At 40.6% G+C, this 16,426-nt stretch overlaps 1 protein-coding gene across 2 annotated transcripts in view; it reads right to left on the reverse strand.

Moving 5' to 3' along the window:
- Window positions 1–5,069, reverse strand: part of CRISPLD1 (cysteine rich secretory protein LCCL domain containing 1) — a 41,768-nt gene extending 36,699 nt beyond the window's left edge. Inside the window, exons 1-2 of one of the 2 annotated variants that reach the window (XM_071553077.1) lie at window positions 4,828–5,069; window positions 3,615–3,937 (exon numbers count right to left, since the gene is read on the reverse strand). In XM_071553077.1, coding sequence (XP_071409178.1) covers window positions 3,615–3,872 — 258 coding nt within the window. In that variant the 5' untranslated portion in view covers window positions 3,873–3,937; window positions 4,828–5,069. Of the gene's footprint in view, window positions 1–3,614; window positions 3,938–4,827 lie in introns of those variants that run through there. The other variant, XM_071553078.1, reaches the window with a different exon arrangement.
- Between the last annotated feature and the right edge of the window lie 11,357 nt (window positions 5,070–16,426).

Genomic DNA, 16,426 nt, shown 5'->3' on the forward strand with positions numbered 1-16,426 from the left:
ACGGAAAATAAAATGGAACAACTTTCAGATAGAACAGTTTTCAAGTAAGGGAAGCATGACTTTTGAAAAGAATGGCTGAAAACCATATGACCACTGAGAAAATTATTTCTCACAATAAAGTAAAACAAGGCATGAAATAAAAGAACAGGTTTAAAGTAAAAACAAAAAAAGTACTTTTTCACACAGTACTCTGCTACTTGAAGCCATGGATTCAAAGAACACAAATAAACTAAACGAACTCAAAAGCATTCAGACCCACAAGAACTCCATTTGAGACTATCTGAGACTATTCCATCTGACACAAAAAGTATACCACTACAGGCAGGAAGTCCCTAAGCGGCTGTTTGCTGGAAACTGAGGGCTTTAACTGCAGAAGTCTCTGTTCACATGCTCTAGTCTTATCCTTTTACCCTAAGAATTCACTACTGCTCTCCACCAGAGCCACAGTCCTTGGGAAAAAACTTTTCATCCAGTAAGCTCAGCCAGAAAACCATGAGAACCTTTTGTTCATTAGACCTATCTAATGTGAATCTTATTGAAGCTAACAACTTTAGGTCTCCTAACTGTGACAGCCCAGTACCCTTTTCCTCTTCGAGGCTTATGGGAAGAGTGTATAGATGTACAGAACACCTGTAATTCAATATTTTATTTTTTTATTTTAATAGAAAGACCTTATCTCAAAGATAAGTCTGGATTTTGCAAGTTAAGTCATATAAATGATAGCTCCTATTCTAAGCATGACTCTCCATCCCCCTTGTTCTTAGCTATGCATTCCCACTCACTTTTATCAGCACTGTTACTCATCTGATTCAGACGTTTAGGGAACTAGCTTCACGATTCAGAATGGAAAAAAATCAAATTTTAAAATATCAAATCTGATTCTTTAAGTACTTGGACCAGCCTCACCAACAACTGAGGTACATTCTATTGGCAGGAGCAGGAGAAGAGCATTTGAGCCGGAGCCATCTGTTAGGTCACCCTAGATGTTACAGACTAACAGTGCAGTGAGAGTGTGTAGCCCCTACATACCTTCTCCCAGCTCCAAGCACTCTTGGAGATCTTAAATTTCCCAACTATACAATAGACTCACAGAGACACAGGTGTACAAGTGAGGCACATGGACCTTGATCACCTCCATTTAGATTCAGTGAGACATAAAATTTCACTTCCCAAGCAATTAGCTCTATTGACAAGTAGAAGTTTTACTAGTAGAAAGGGATATGACTGTGCGTATAGCATGATACTTTTTACCAGCATGTCTATACTAATTAAGCACACCAAAAGTAACAAAAGTATTTCAGCTGCACTCATCTAGCTTGCTAAATATCAGGCAAACATTTAGGGGGATTGTCTCCCTACTCTGGAGCACTGAAATTCACCTTTAGTAAGACATTGAAAGGAAAATCAAAAACTGTATCATAAAAATGTATGTTCAATCAGAAATCCTGTCATTTCCTCCTTCTGTTCAAGCAGCAGGTGGCTCCAGCTGTCCTCTCTCAGTTCCCGGTACTGACTCTCTCTTGTTTTCTCCAGATACAATCTCTCTCCCCATTCACTCACAGGTAAAGTGTTTTTAAATAGCCTCTTAGCAAATTTCTGTGGTCTTAACCTGCCTCCACAAACTTCTGCTCCCAAATTTTCTCTGCACAGACAACACCAGTTCTTTCTCCAACTCTATCCATGCATCAAGGGTTCCCTTCCTCCACAACACTGATCTCTAAACATCTTTTTGACCAGACTCTCAGCCTGTCTCCATGACTTTCTCATGTGTCCCTGTCCCTCAACAGGTATTTCTATCCCTCTCAACAGACCCTTCACACAGACCCTTTTCAATCACAGATCCCAAACCCTTGCCCTACTGTCATTTCCTTGGATATTATGCCAAAATTGAATCCTGCCCTCTTGAAAGCCGCTGTCCTGTTCCAAGTAACACCCTCAACATTAAAATTGGGTAATCGCTTTTCCATGCTACTTATTCTCTGGCTCAGGGGACATTGGAGAGCAGAGTAAAAACAACAAAACCAAAAAAACTTGTTCCAGATGTAGACCTAACACAGAGTCTAAGCCAAAGTGTGTGCAGTACAGGAGGAACCTTTGAAGTATAATGCTGTCTAAAGTCCTACTTCAGTGAGTACATCCATGTTCTTCTTTCCAAGAAACATAAGACAGGCAAATGTAGAATGGCATTACGAATGGAAAAAGGCACATAACTAAAAATCATAGCTATGCTTTCATAGAATCTTGAGAAAAAGGTTTGCGGTCTTTTAACACGGGAAAACAACAGTCTTTCCTATTCTTACTTCACAAAAAGACTTAACAGCTGTTTCTTGAGTTTCCCAGAAACAGATCAACCTGAGTTACGAGGAACAAAATGTTAACCTCTACTATAATGTTTGAAAAAGACACAATGCAAAACAAAGTTTAAGGATGTGTGCAGACAATTGTAACTGAAAGCGTTAAAGGGGTTTCAGGTATTATTATCCCTTTCTTTGGAGACGCAATGTGGCAACGAATTCTATCATGACTCTTGGTCTAATATAGTAACACTCATATAGGTAGATTTAAGTTAAACTGCCTTTATTGGAGGTTGAACTAGATGCCCTTTAAAGGTCCCATTCAACCCAAACCATCTTATGATTCTATTGATCTTTTAAGTAAGTGTGGGTTTTCCATGTCAGTTCAATCAGATCTCCAAGCTGAGAGATACCACTACAGACTGAGAAAGACATCTACATCTTGAAATGTGTTAAATATGAACCTCTGTCATGGAAAGTGTCATGAAACCTGTGTAGAATTTAACATAAACAACACAATCTACAGCAATGTTATTTCTTTGGTGCCTGAATAGATGAACAAATAATGCACCATGTGGACACAGGAAAAAGATGCAGAAACAAGTAAAGTTGCCCATTCTTGTCAAAACTCTGGACTTCTTAAAAGCTCTCATGATTTGATTTCATTTACTTAGCAAGAAGAGATAAAGTTAGCCTTGAACTATGGCATAAGATTAAAGTTCAGAAACGTGGGAGGCAATGGTACTACTAATAATCCAAATATAGAGACTTCTTAAGGAAAAAATACAAACAAAAATTATGTATTACATTATTAATCTGCTAAACACAGAAACATACAGTACTCCAATAACACATGCCAACTTAAATAGTAGACTTTCTTGTAAAAGTCTCATTTGGATCAGAAGTTCCATCCAACCTAGAAGCATGGGAAAGAATATGTTATTTTGAAACTTCATAGTTCAGGTCACTTCTTAGATGGTAACTTCTTAGGCCACAATCACCTATTTTGAATACCACAGTTTTGGAAACTGTATTCCACTAATACTGAGGAGCTGACACTTAAATTTAGGTGAGCTATGAGAGATTAGACACATTAATATGAGTAGAACATGACCCTTGATCCAGAAACAGGCATTTTTATCTCACAGTTCATTCCTGTACAAAAAAACCCAAACAAACAAACAAACAAACAAAAAAACAAGTGACAAATGCTTTACATGAGAAAACAAGCAAACTAAGACTGAAATTATGCTGTTTTACAAAATGATAGTAACTATTCTAAGAACATTTGGTTCTGCATGTCACTGATTGTTTTCTTACCATATATTCCATATTGGAAGCTGGTGGATACACCTGACCCCGTAATTTATTATGAAGATCCAAGATACTTTGCATATCACTGTCTGTGATAGCCCTTTTCCCTCTCTGCTTGGCGATCCACCACTCACCATCTTCATCCATGTACTTTTCCAAAAGCTCCTCTAAGAGCGTGGCATTGGGAAGAACCATTGCAGAAACTGCTTGAACTATGAATAGCAAGGTAGTTACTCTGAGCCATTCCTGTACTACATACTTCATGATGAATGATCTCAAAATGCTCAGGAGTTAGCTCCAAGACAAAGTCTTTCTTCCAGGTCTGTTGGCTGTAAATGCATAAGAGAGAGTAATGTAATTTGTAGACTGAAGAACTGGCCTTTATGAACTTACTAAGCAACAAAAACTGTAGTTTGTGCAGTTTGTCACTACTGTTCAAGGGGGAGAAGGCAGTATGCTACTTTTTTTACTCTAGTAAGTACATACTTGATTTGGGAAGATAGCTTATCTTCAACTTTATGAACTTCAGTTTATTCAAGTGGTTTTATATATTACATTGGCATGCCCATTTCACTGCCTGAATGCAAAAAGCATGATTTTCAGATCTACTTAAAAGCCAGGCATCAATGAAGATTAGACTGTAGATAACATCTTTCAGTATCAGATTTAAGAACAAAAGAAGTTAAAAAGCTTGTATTGGTCGCCAAATGTAAGCTTAAATCCAAAAATAAAGTTGATATGAAATAGACCCTCTTGCTGCATTTCATAATACGACTTTGATTAAAGCTTTAGTCCTACGTTTTCCAAAAAATACCTAATGAAACTAAAGGTATTCAACTCGGACCAGAAAATGGGGGGGATGGGGTTATTCTATTCCATAAACAAAGGAAAGCATTGATAACTACCAGAAAAAGTAATACCACTTCCAAGAACACAATATTCCAACACCGCTTACTAGGTAACTGAACGCTTTTGGTAGGAAATCCTTGCCCCTGGGCAAGCACGCGCGAATCCCGCCACGCCGGTCTCAGCGGCGGGGAGGGAAACACAAAGAGGCGCGGGGGCAGGACCGGGCTCTCCCGGCGGCGCGGCCCCGGCTCCGCTCTCCGCGGGACAGCGGCCCGGCTGGAGCGCCACGGGCCGCCCTGCCACCGCCCCCCGCCCTGCCGCCGCCAGGAGGATGCTGCGGGAAGGATGCTGCCCCCGCCAGTGCCCTTACCGCTCTGGGCGGCTGCCGCTCTCCCCGCGGCCAGCTGCGCTCCGCCGCCCGCCTCCTCGCCACGCCCGCGTCGGGCCGGGGGCCGAGGGTCGCGGGCACGGCCTCGCCCCGCTCGCTGCGGCGGGAGCGGCACGGCGGGCACGGACGTGTCCAGCAGCGGAGCCGCGGCGAGGGGCTGCCGCTGAGCTCAGCCGCCGCCTTCCCCGCCGGCCTCCGGGTCGCCACCGCCGCCCCGAGGAGCTCCAAGGTTCTCCTCGCAGCTCCCGCCCCGGCGGGCATTTATCGCGGGCGGCGGTGACGTGCGGCGGACACCCCTCCCCGGCACCCCACGGGGCGGGACGCGCCGCGTTCCGGGCACTGCGCCCGCACGGCTCCCACACACCCCGGCCTCGCCCCCGCGGCGGCGGAGCCCCCACCAGCTCCCGAGGAGATCGATGCCTCCAGTCCCGCGGGCAGCAAGGGCTGGCCTCGGTCCTGCAAAAGCTGTTGCCCAGAAAAGGACGAGGGTGTCCCGTCCCCGACTGCCGCCATCCTTGGCAGCTGGCAAGAGGATGCTAACCTGGCCTGCTCCTGCTGAGACACAGCAAAGAGAAAAAGCTGTGAGCTCCGCAAAAGTCCGGATCCACGATACGGCTGGAGGTATCAGGACAGGAATTTTATAGTGAATTCAGACGAGCCACATGAGACTTCCCTTTACATAGGAGAATTAAAAAGCTTGTAACCACTTATTTCTGTGCCAGGCAAGAATAGGCATCAGATATGTACTTTTTCTTGTACCAAAGTCTTCTAGCCTGAATTTTTTGCACAAGCTGATCAGGACATTTCATTTACTTAGTATAACCTGTTACATTGAGCTAACGGCAGGATTGACCTGTTTCCAGTCTTCACAGGACTGCTCTACCAGCTTGCAAAGGTTCTCTGTATTTTCGTTTTCAAAAACTGAGAGGCTGAGGTTAAAATTCATTAGAATCCAGCTGGCTTCAGGCCGGCTTTATAAATGCTTCCAAATTTCATGGGCCCAAGAGAAACAATGCCATGCAAAGTAGCACACTGCTGCTTCTTGTACTCTCTCAGTTTTGGTTATAATTTCCCTAAATACATTGGAACTAGGTGCAGGTACTTATGCACTGTGATATGCAAAAAGTCATATTGGTTGATTTTTATGACTTTTTCCCTTGCAATGCTGGGTATTGGGCTTCTGCATGCAAGTATCAGGCACTAAACTTTTTTATACCAAAACTGTGCAAGGTAAGATGACACTGTGCGGCTGGATACACAGACGATGCAAGTTTTTTCAGTAGTTATGTTTTAAGATGGCTTAACATCTGTTATTTGGGGTACAGAAGAATGAGCCATACTAACATCCTGGCATGTAAAAGAGTTTGGAGAAACAGGAAGGAAACAAAAAATTAGAACTTGGAGTCTACACATCAGATATGGGTTTTTTTAATACTCATGTCACTTTTGTCTAGCTACATCTTGCTTCCATCCTCTTTAGACTTCTGGGGACCAAGATGTAGACTCTATAACATCAAGGTAGAGCTTAACATTATTACCTAGTAAAGAGGAGACATCATACCAAGCCATTTATTCTGTGTACAAACACAAGTGCTAATTCATTGTAAAGCAGCAGAAAATATTTACTATTAGAGCCATTAATAGTTGCACACAAGAAACTGAAAAATCCTAAAGGAGTGAAGATATTTTTGATGTTCCCATCAACTGGAAATTGCCACAGCTGCCCTTTTCCATCAGCACCGGACATCTGCTGGGCTTCAAACAGAATATAGATCAAATATCACCTTCTGTCTTTGTATTCATCATCCTTTTAGAAAGCACTTGATCATATTTGGTCTTTGTCAGACTGAAGACCTTACTACAGTATCACACAAGTCTTAGATTCAATAAAATAAATACTAATGCAAAATGAAATTGATTTTTTTATTGCTCTCAATTAATTTATCGGCAAGTGTATAAACTTTTTACACTCTCTGACTATGTCCTTTGTATTTTGTTTATGGTTCTATGATTTGTGACCACATAAAAATGTTATGACTTTGACAAATGATATTTTGACATGTCCATGCTCAAATCTGGCCCCTATCTGCCTATCTGTATTAACAATGTGGCAAATTGCTTCAGACTTCTACAAAAACGGCCAAGTAGGATACTTTTCAGGAGAAATGTCTGTAACGTGGGAGACCAATTTTCAAATTTAATCTCCTCCTTATCTGGAGCAAGTTCTTGAAAGCTCCTTTGCTGAGATCTAAAATGTCCACCATCTTGCTAAGTGGTCTGAATCGATTTTGCTTTTGTTGACTCTTGTATAATTTTTTTTTCAGTTAACTATACATACAGCTAGAGAGGTAAATATATCTATCAGAACACTGGTGACTAAAATGGAAGAACACTGCTCAAAGCCTTGCTTAAGCTTTTGCCCAAACTGTCCCTGCAGCTTTTTAATTTTCTGGTCAGATTCTAAAAAATTACACAAAAGGCTTCTGGCAAGGACAGCAAATAAAGAGATGATGGGTGTTGGTGTTTGTGCTGTTCTGAGTGCGATTAGAATAATGTGCAACATTATTCCAGTGTTGCAAAATCTTTCAATAGATGGATTCCTTCAGCCAAAATGTCTTGTCCACATCCATTGTTGAGGACCTTGTGAACTGCTTTATTCTTATGAACCACAGTTATATTGGTAATTCAGAGACAGAACTACAGAACTTGAGGCGGAGGGAGATGGGGGGGGGGGGGGGGGGGCGGGGAGAGGAGGGGACAGGAAATGCATAGCTTTCCTATGGCTGAATTTATCAGAATAAAAATATACATCAAGATCTCATACTCCCATACCATCCATCAGAAGTCATACAAGTCCCTGGACCCACTGCATGTACCAGGTAGCATTTTCATACATTTTCTTTTATCAGCAGGCCTCACAGTGCATTCTCTAATACAGTATGTGCAATATAATGTTCATTCAAATGTTGCTCATCTTCAGACATTGTAGCATCACAGAAAAAAATTTCTATCCATTGCTTTTGGTATTACACTAGCAGAGTTCACAAAGATCATGTTTTCCTATTAGTCTCAGAAAAATATTTAAAGAACAGCACTTAATAGCTACTTGTAGCACTCCACTGTTCCTAGACCTCAAGAAAAGGAGTCATACCTACTATCATATACTATTCTTTGCTACAGTGAAGAGCAAGATTGTAAGAAATGTTTGTCTGCACCACCCTTACAACCTATTTCACAAAAGTGACAGGAAAAGTAATCACAAAGGTTTGTAAGACTAAATAGTGAAATTGAAGCTGTATATAAAGATACATGAAATCTATGAACATAAATTCATGCATTAAGATTTTACTTTTATGTTACTAGTTCAAAAGATTTAATTTTAAAATTTTAATACAATGATTGCATGAGGACAAAACTGTTATTTATATCACTGTATTACTTTGAAAAATACATTCTTTTGTATTAAGAGTGATTGGAAGCAATTCTTTCTAAGAGAAGCATCTACTCTGCTTCTAATTGAAATTAAGAACTGTTTACTTTTGGTTTAATTTTGTCCAAGATCAACACTGAACAAAAGTTATCATCAATTAACATTCTGCAACTAGTATGAAGTCCAATAAAGATTTTAATCAATGGAGAAATGTCAGAGCTGCAGGCCAATGGGGAGCTGGGGTGAATGGAAAGCTTGTTTTCATTAAAAAGAAAAATGTCATGATTTAAATTACTTTGGAGACACACTTTAACAGAAAGATATGGGAAAATGTTCTGATTTCTGAACTGTAGTTTATTATACAACTGGTTAATTTGCTCTGCTTGCCCCTTAAGTGTGTAAAGATCAAAATGCATTTTGTTTACCAAACAAAATGCTTCTGAAATAAAGAACAATTGGACTCTCAGAAACAGTCTCTGACATTAGATCTTAGCACACAGAATCATTGTTTCAATGTGGCTGTTCATAAAATACAACAAAAGACAAATGTATCCTTTTCATTTTTTTTTTACACAGTACCAAAAGAGATAATCAGTCAACATCTGAAGGAATAGGTTTCCATTTCTACCCCTCTCTAAAAGGGTTTGATCCTGATTGCCCACGATTAATTTCCCCAGCCTGATTCAGAACAACATTCTCTCTGTCACTTCTATTTCACAAAATAATTAAGTATACTTTGAGCCAGGAAGATGCGTAGTAACACTTTTGTAACCCAGTGATGAGGGCACTTCTGGCAGGATAAAATCAGAATAAAACCAAATATTTACATTTAATGTATTTGAAACAAATTACTAATCGAGGCAGGCATATAGTACCATATACATTCTTGTTGATTTAGTCTCCTGTTTATGTTTGCTCTCAAGTTTACAACATATGCTTTTTTTTCGTTTGAGGGGATAAGGCACTTATTAGCACTTATTTTACTGCCTAAACAGATATACTCAACTCCAAAAATTCAATGCTTAAGGGCAGAAAGACTAAGTCCTATTGAAGATGATTGATTTGGAATACGAAGACTATGTTCTAAGTCCTAATAAAGCCGATTGATTTGGAATACGATTGAGAGCTTTGTGGTCATTATTGTTTCCACCTATTCATCCCATAAAACTAACTGAATTAAATGTTGCTCTTGTGAACATTGTTGCTGCAGAGACAGGATTGGAGCATTTTGCCTCAAAACAACTTTTACTCCCAGAGATTTTTTTCCGTGATAAATTTGGGGAAAAAAACCTAAAACTAAATTTAATTATTTTTTTCTTTTATTTTGAGATGAAATATGGATGACAATTTAATTACATATATATAAGTATGACTTGAGCTGCATGTGTGAGGAAACAAACTGAAGTCCATTCCTGCAGGTTAGAATGCAGCATTTAACATTGTGGGGGAATAACACTTTAGCAGTTTAATTGTAATGGTCCAATTCTGTCCAGTTTGACCCTGTGAGACTCATTAATTCTTTGTTTACTCTCTGGATAGGAAATGGCTTGGTTCAGCCATATCAGCTTTTCTAAAGTGAGGTTGGAATATCAGTAAGTTTTCAGTATCTCTGTTAAAAGTAGCATCTTTATCAATGTATGAATTATGGCAAGGAATCAAAAAAAAGGAGAAAAATGTTGCAAAATGAGAATTTATGGAGAAGTATGTCACTGGGCCAAGATTTTGGCAATGAAAACAGTCAAGGTTGATGTTTTTCTCATTGGTTGGGTTTGGGTTTTTTGTCCCCCCAAGGAGTAAATTCCTTCTCCCCAGGCATTCTGATCTCTTTTCTAAGTTAGCTGGCACAGAAACAACATCACAGAGATGCTATGAAGTGTAGGCAATTGGAGACTTTTTGTTGTTGTTGTTATGAACATCTAAATCTTACCATAGGAAATATTTGAACAGTGAGTATAAATGAAGGACATATGAGTGCCTTGTGGTGTCTGACCACAGAGGAGGCTGCACAGGGAATGTAGGTGAGCCAGCCACTTTATGCTGTTTCCCTTGCAGATTGAGGTGCAGCCCAGCAGAAGCCTGTCAGGGCTGAAGGAGAAGCCCTACCCCACTACTTGTGTTTGCAGCATGGTTTTCATAGCAGCAAAGAAATGGAAATCTCTACTGCCTTACTGGTGGCTGAGGGGGGAATCAAATATCTACCATCCGAACTGTTGCAGCCACTGTCACTATTGACAGGAATGATATCTCCTGGTACAACTAGACTCCTCTGTTCATCCCCCCTTGAAAGGGAAGTGGCAGAGGAAAGCCCTCCTGGTTGGCTTCTGTCCTGTTCCCCTCCTTGTTTCACCTTTCTCGATTGTTTCTGCTAAGTGTCTAGATAAATTTTGGTTGTTTGTTGTTTGTTAATTTGTTTGTTGGAGGTGAGGGAGTGATGTTCAGAGTAAATTTTACCTTCATTGATCATGTTGTCTTGCCCCAATCTGAGACTTACACAGACATTCAGGAAAGAATGAGGCTCTCAGCTGTGGTGATAATTCCCTGATATGCAGAAGAATGTAGTCTTCTTTATATTGGGGAATAACACCCAGACAGCAGTGGAGAAGAAAATCTCAGTGTATAGTATCATGATCCCCTTTGAGTTTCTATGGCAATAAGTAGTCTTCACCCTTCTTCTGCCCTTCCTCTTCTCCCTCCTCCATGCTGCCTTTGCCTCCTACAGCATGCTCTCCTTCTGTTGGCAAAACATCATCCAAAGGCTGGTGGTAACACACAGTGTGTCAGAGGGGAATGAATTGTCCTCACCCTTTATTAAGGAGAGCTATCCCCCCACTCAGTGAACTGTTCTGCAAGAGCAACTTGGTGCGATTCCTGCTGGTTGTAGGAGTACCTTAGGAGGGACAGCCATTTGGTGCAGCAAGGAGGAGTTCCAGTACCCCAGAGATGACCAATTACATCATTGCTGTTGACTCACTTCAGTTGAAAGTCACCTTTCCTTGTAAGATTCAAAGAGCCCACTCAGGTGCAGAATCATACACCTACATCCTTCCCATTACACTCAGTGAAAGAGACTAGAGATGACAAAGCTACACAGGATCCTTGAACAATACACTAGAGGAAACTATGTGCCAGATATTGAAGAGGCTCATTTCCAGGGGTTACATAATTTCCATCCTTACCCTACCTTCTGACCCTTTTTCTAAATGCATTGTTACATGACGATATCCAATTATTAAGAGATACCTCGGCGTGAATCCCGATGCCCTAGCCAGTTATCTTGAAGAGAGGGACAAAATAAGAAAGTTTAAATTATAGGCCTAGTACATTTTTCACTAGGGCGGGAAAAGTCTGGAAACATCTGAGAAGGTGGGCCTGTGAGTACAGCCCAGAAGTTGCCCAGGAGGTAGAGCTGGATCAGAGGCATGGAGCACTACAGGGAGCAACTCCGCTTTTTTTCTTGATTTTGTGGACCCCTTGGCTGGGGAAGCCTCAGAGGTGAGTTCATCACTGCTGTGCCATCAGCACCTCCACTCACTGAGGGACCGACCTAGCAGCTACCAGGCATTCTTCTTGCCTGACAAGGAGAGATGGGGCCTCTTTGACGAGGCTTCCAGCATGACCGGCACAGCTCGAACTGTTCACAGCTGTGGCACATGCTGTCTGCGACTATCAGCCTCACACATTTTACCCCTGGTGATAACATGCAGGGCATCATCTCTACTCCCTATTTGAAAGTGTTTGGGTACGTAGAAGGAGCAATGACTGGTGACGCTACAAAGATGAAGAAATCCTTACTGGATGGGAAAATACAGGCATCTCTGCTGAGCTACTTGGGCCTCTGAAAAAACTAGGGAGTCCCACTGACAGTGAGGAAGAAACTGTGGGTATCTAGAAGCCACAAACTGTGGGTATCTAGAAGCCACAAACATTGGATTCCAGTTATATTGCCACTAAATTCCAGGCTGGCCTTTACTGACTGCATGTGAATTATGCATTTTTCTTACTGGAAGGAAGGCAAAGATGCATTGGTATCAGATTTGAAGTCTGTTAGTGTTTGCCTGCTTTATCCTTTACAGTAGCAGTAGGGCAAATACTGACAAACTGTAACTTCATGTGAAATTGTCAAATTTCAGCAGCACTATCCCGCTATCTCTGAAAGAAATAGCAACTGAGAACCATTGTGAGTGGTTCTGGGATGGCCAGTGCTGTGAGGTATCTTGAACTACTAGCAGTGCTCCAAATCCTGCAAGTTCAGAGCTCTTGTAAGTAACCTGGGAGAGATACCTGGCTGGATGAGAGGATGAGCAGTATGGGAGGTAGCACTGTCCTGCCCCCAGAGCTGGAAATGCTGCAAGGCGTAAATGTTCACCTTTCCTGCTGACAGAAAGGCTTGGGTCTGTTTTGTCCATTATGTATATATTTATAAAATCACAGAATCATTGGTTGGAGGAGACCCTTAAGATCCAGTTGAGTCCTTTAATTGAGCCCAACTGTTAATGTAGCACTGCAAAGTCCACTACTAAACCATGTCCCTAAGTGTCATTTGTTTGGTTTTTAAATCAAACATATGGAAAAGGACCTATGGAACCGCTTCTTTACTTACAGTTGTTCTTATAGTTCACTGCAGCATAATCAGAAGAATTCAGATTTCTTGACTGGCCTGGAATAATCTGTCTCTGAGAAACACATTTTTACCCTGGGACATTCTCTGCCATGTTTGTTCTCCTGTCTTGGATTCAGGTTCTGCTTCTTATATCATCCTGGTTCTTAAAAGCTGTGTGCCATGGTGAGGATGGGAGGTGGAAGAGAACAACTGTTCTACTTACGTGGGTCAAACTTATTATGACTGGAAAAGAAAAACAAACTGGGCCAACAGTGACACCAATAGTTCATCTGAGAAACATGTGCAGGTGCATCAACATCTCACCATCCCTGCCACCCTAGTAAGTGGTTTCTTGGCAGCAACTTTTCTCCTAGAGCTCTCATATGTCCTGCACTTCTGTCTAGGCACAGATGTTCATTATCAGATCACTCAGTGCAAAAGAGAATGTTTTACAACTCTCAGGCCTTGCTTGGTCTGAATCACATGTCTTTTTAATGTGGGAAAATTCAGACAGAGGCATAATAATTGCTTTGGTCATAGATAGCATTCCCCTTCAGAGGTGGTTTTAAGGATTGGTGCTTTTAAGGGACTTGGGTGACAGAAGCACCCAGTGATACCAGAAGCCAGAGGAACAAAGAAAGTACTGGAGATCATGCTACAGATATATCATGCTACAGCTGGTACTTATAGAGCAAAGGATAGTTTTAGAGCAAAGGATAGTTTTAGATAGCACAGAAAACCTTCTTGAACACTTCCATTTATTTCCATTTTTTATTCCTGAACAAGTCTGAACTGGAACAGATAAATAGATCAGATAACAAAATTGTGTTATTTAGCTATTATTGCAAGTCTGAGTTGGTGCTAGAAGACCTTTAGAATCTTTGATATCTCAACGCCTGTCTAAATGCCAGTGAAATTATCTTTATCCACATTTTCATAGTACAACAGGAGCATTCTGAAACACCACTGTTTAAAAGTCAGTAATGATTTTATGAGTTTATGTTGTCATGAATAAGTATGCTAATTCTTCTATTATAGGCTTTTAGTAATTCTTTTTTCTTCTATATAAAGTACTCATACCCTGTTGTGCAAAACAGGGTATTTATGAATTATACTAGTATGGGCAGTTATGATCCACTTATTATGAATTAATTTACGTCATCCTTCATATCACCTCAGCTTTCAATACCAACACATTCTAGATGGCAAAAATCAACGCACTATTTAAAACAAAGATCTTAATATTATTAAATTTTGTTAGTATTATATTTCCTGTAAGTTTCCAGATAAGTGATTAAATACATGATTCCACAAGCATATGAAAGGAAGGAATGGTTTAAAAAATGATTCATAAAGGAAGTTTTAATTAGAATTAAAAAGGAGAATAAAAGCAATGAACTTTGTCAGTTAGAATATGGCTCTTTCATAAGCAGATCTTTGAAGAAGGTGGCCATTAGCATATTCCTATATTTTGCCTGGGAGCACTTCTGACAGACTTATTCGAGTTTCATTAATATTTTAAAATTTGTGTCAAAAATGTAACTTTAATTATAGGGTTGGATTATTTGAAAATTAAAATACTGCCTTTAGCTGTACTTAAAGAGCACTCAGAAGAGACCTTGTGAGAATCTTATTTCTCCTTAAATCCCACAAGATGGAATCAATTTCTATTTTAATTAATAGCTTATTTGCCAGTCATTTACAATTCAGCGCATAGCCTTGACTGTTAGCACCTCTAAATACTCATTTCTCATGCTGGGTAAATTATTTTCCAGTATCAAGAAAAGTCTTTTTTGAGGCAATGATGTCTTTGAGAATCAATCCGCATGGCAGGTTTGGTTGTATCAAGCTGATACGGATATGATTGTGGAAGAGTAAGACAATCACATCGATACTGTGATTGTGGATGGGCTGCTATAGCACAGGAGGTGCAGGAAGTACGGTTCTTCCCTCATTTCTTCTTTAAACTGAACAGTGTCAAATGTTGATTGAATGTCTCATCCCACACTTCTCCCTTCCCTCCACACTTCTGCCGAGTCCTTCCACCTACAAGTAAGGAGACTCTGTACTCTTTTACAGCCCTTTTTCTGCCTCTTCACTGACTCCTACTCAGAAGTAATGTCTTTATAATTCCCTAACTTCCTACCTTAACTCTCAAAATAACTGTGCATGTTTCCAAATAGATGTGTCATTTGTTTACCAGCCTCTTTTGCCTGTGTAGCAGGGCTATGCATTAAAAAATCCTGCATTTGGCAGCAGTATAGGCCTGGGTATACAGGTGGCTGAAAAATATAAAGGGATGTTTATTAGAGAACTGCATTTTCCTAGGAATCTCCCATTTCATCAGTCTTCTGTACTCTGCAGTTCTGCATCCAGTAATCCAAACACCCTCTTTCCTTTGACCCACTGTTAAAACAGAGCACCACTGCCAAGGACTGGGAATCATGCAGCATCCACAACTGCTGCAGTGGTTGGCAAACCCACACAGCTACAGCTACAGCTACAGCTACACCTACACCTACACCTACACCTACACCTACAGAAGGGTATGTGAGGACTTGAGTTGCTGCTTTGAAGAAATAGTACCTTTAAAGTAGTGCAGCTTATACACATCAAAATACTGACCTGTTTATGTTATGAAACATAATTAGTTGCTTACAGAATGTGGGGCCCCAGAAAAGGAAGTTCAAGCCAGCAGTATAGTATACTCTTTGCAAAGAAGCTTTCAGATTCGCAAAGTCTATTGGCACTTTCCAAAACGGTGTCGCCAACGTCAGCCAGGTAGGTGCCACTGCAAACACCACCAGAGTAAACACTGAAAGGTCAGCTCCCCTTTTGTGCCAGTTGTGTGTGCCTGTTCTTCAGCCTTTTCACTCTGAACAGACCAATATCTGTATGTGTGCAAATATTAAAACATACATTCTTACACTGGTGCCAGTGTCTGTTTTTCTTAAAGAAGCAGTATTCATATGTGCAAACAAGACAGTTACAGAGGGTATGGATTGCAATATTTACACACCACAGTTCCTTCTTGCCTTGAAAAAAAGGAGAAAAGAGACAGGTCTTTCCTGATGTGGAGGAGAGCTTTGGGATGTTGGCCAATCAGAGGAAAAACTTTTTAAGACATTTGGTCTTTTGCAACTGGTCCTCCTGAGGATGCTGTAAAATTCAATGCAGCCAAGAGGAAGCAGTATAACAACTTTTACTCAAAGTTTGCTTCCTTTGGGAAAGAAATTTGATGTGGCTTCATTTTAAATAGTTTGTACAATCTGAGAGAGGAGGCTTGAAATGTTCAAAGTGCAGTAAAGCTGTTGTAATTACAGTCTGAATCTTGCAGTAGTTGGGAATTTAGAAGGCTTCTTCACCACCATCCTTTTTGCATATATCAAAAAGGATGCCAAGGTGTCTGTGACTGGCATGGTATGATTGTGCAACTGAGATATATATCTGGTAAGGTCAGGCAGCTGGACACTTGTGCTACATGGGAAAGATATCACTGTTTGCTACTGTTCTTGTTAACAAATTAGACCTGCTACTTTCCAGTGTGCAAG

This window comes from Pithys albifrons, chromosome 4 (assembly GCF_047495875.1).
Source record: "Pithys albifrons albifrons isolate INPA30051 chromosome 4, PitAlb_v1, whole genome shotgun sequence".
Lineage (NCBI taxonomy): Eukaryota > Metazoa > Chordata > Aves > Passeriformes > Thamnophilidae > Pithys > Pithys albifrons.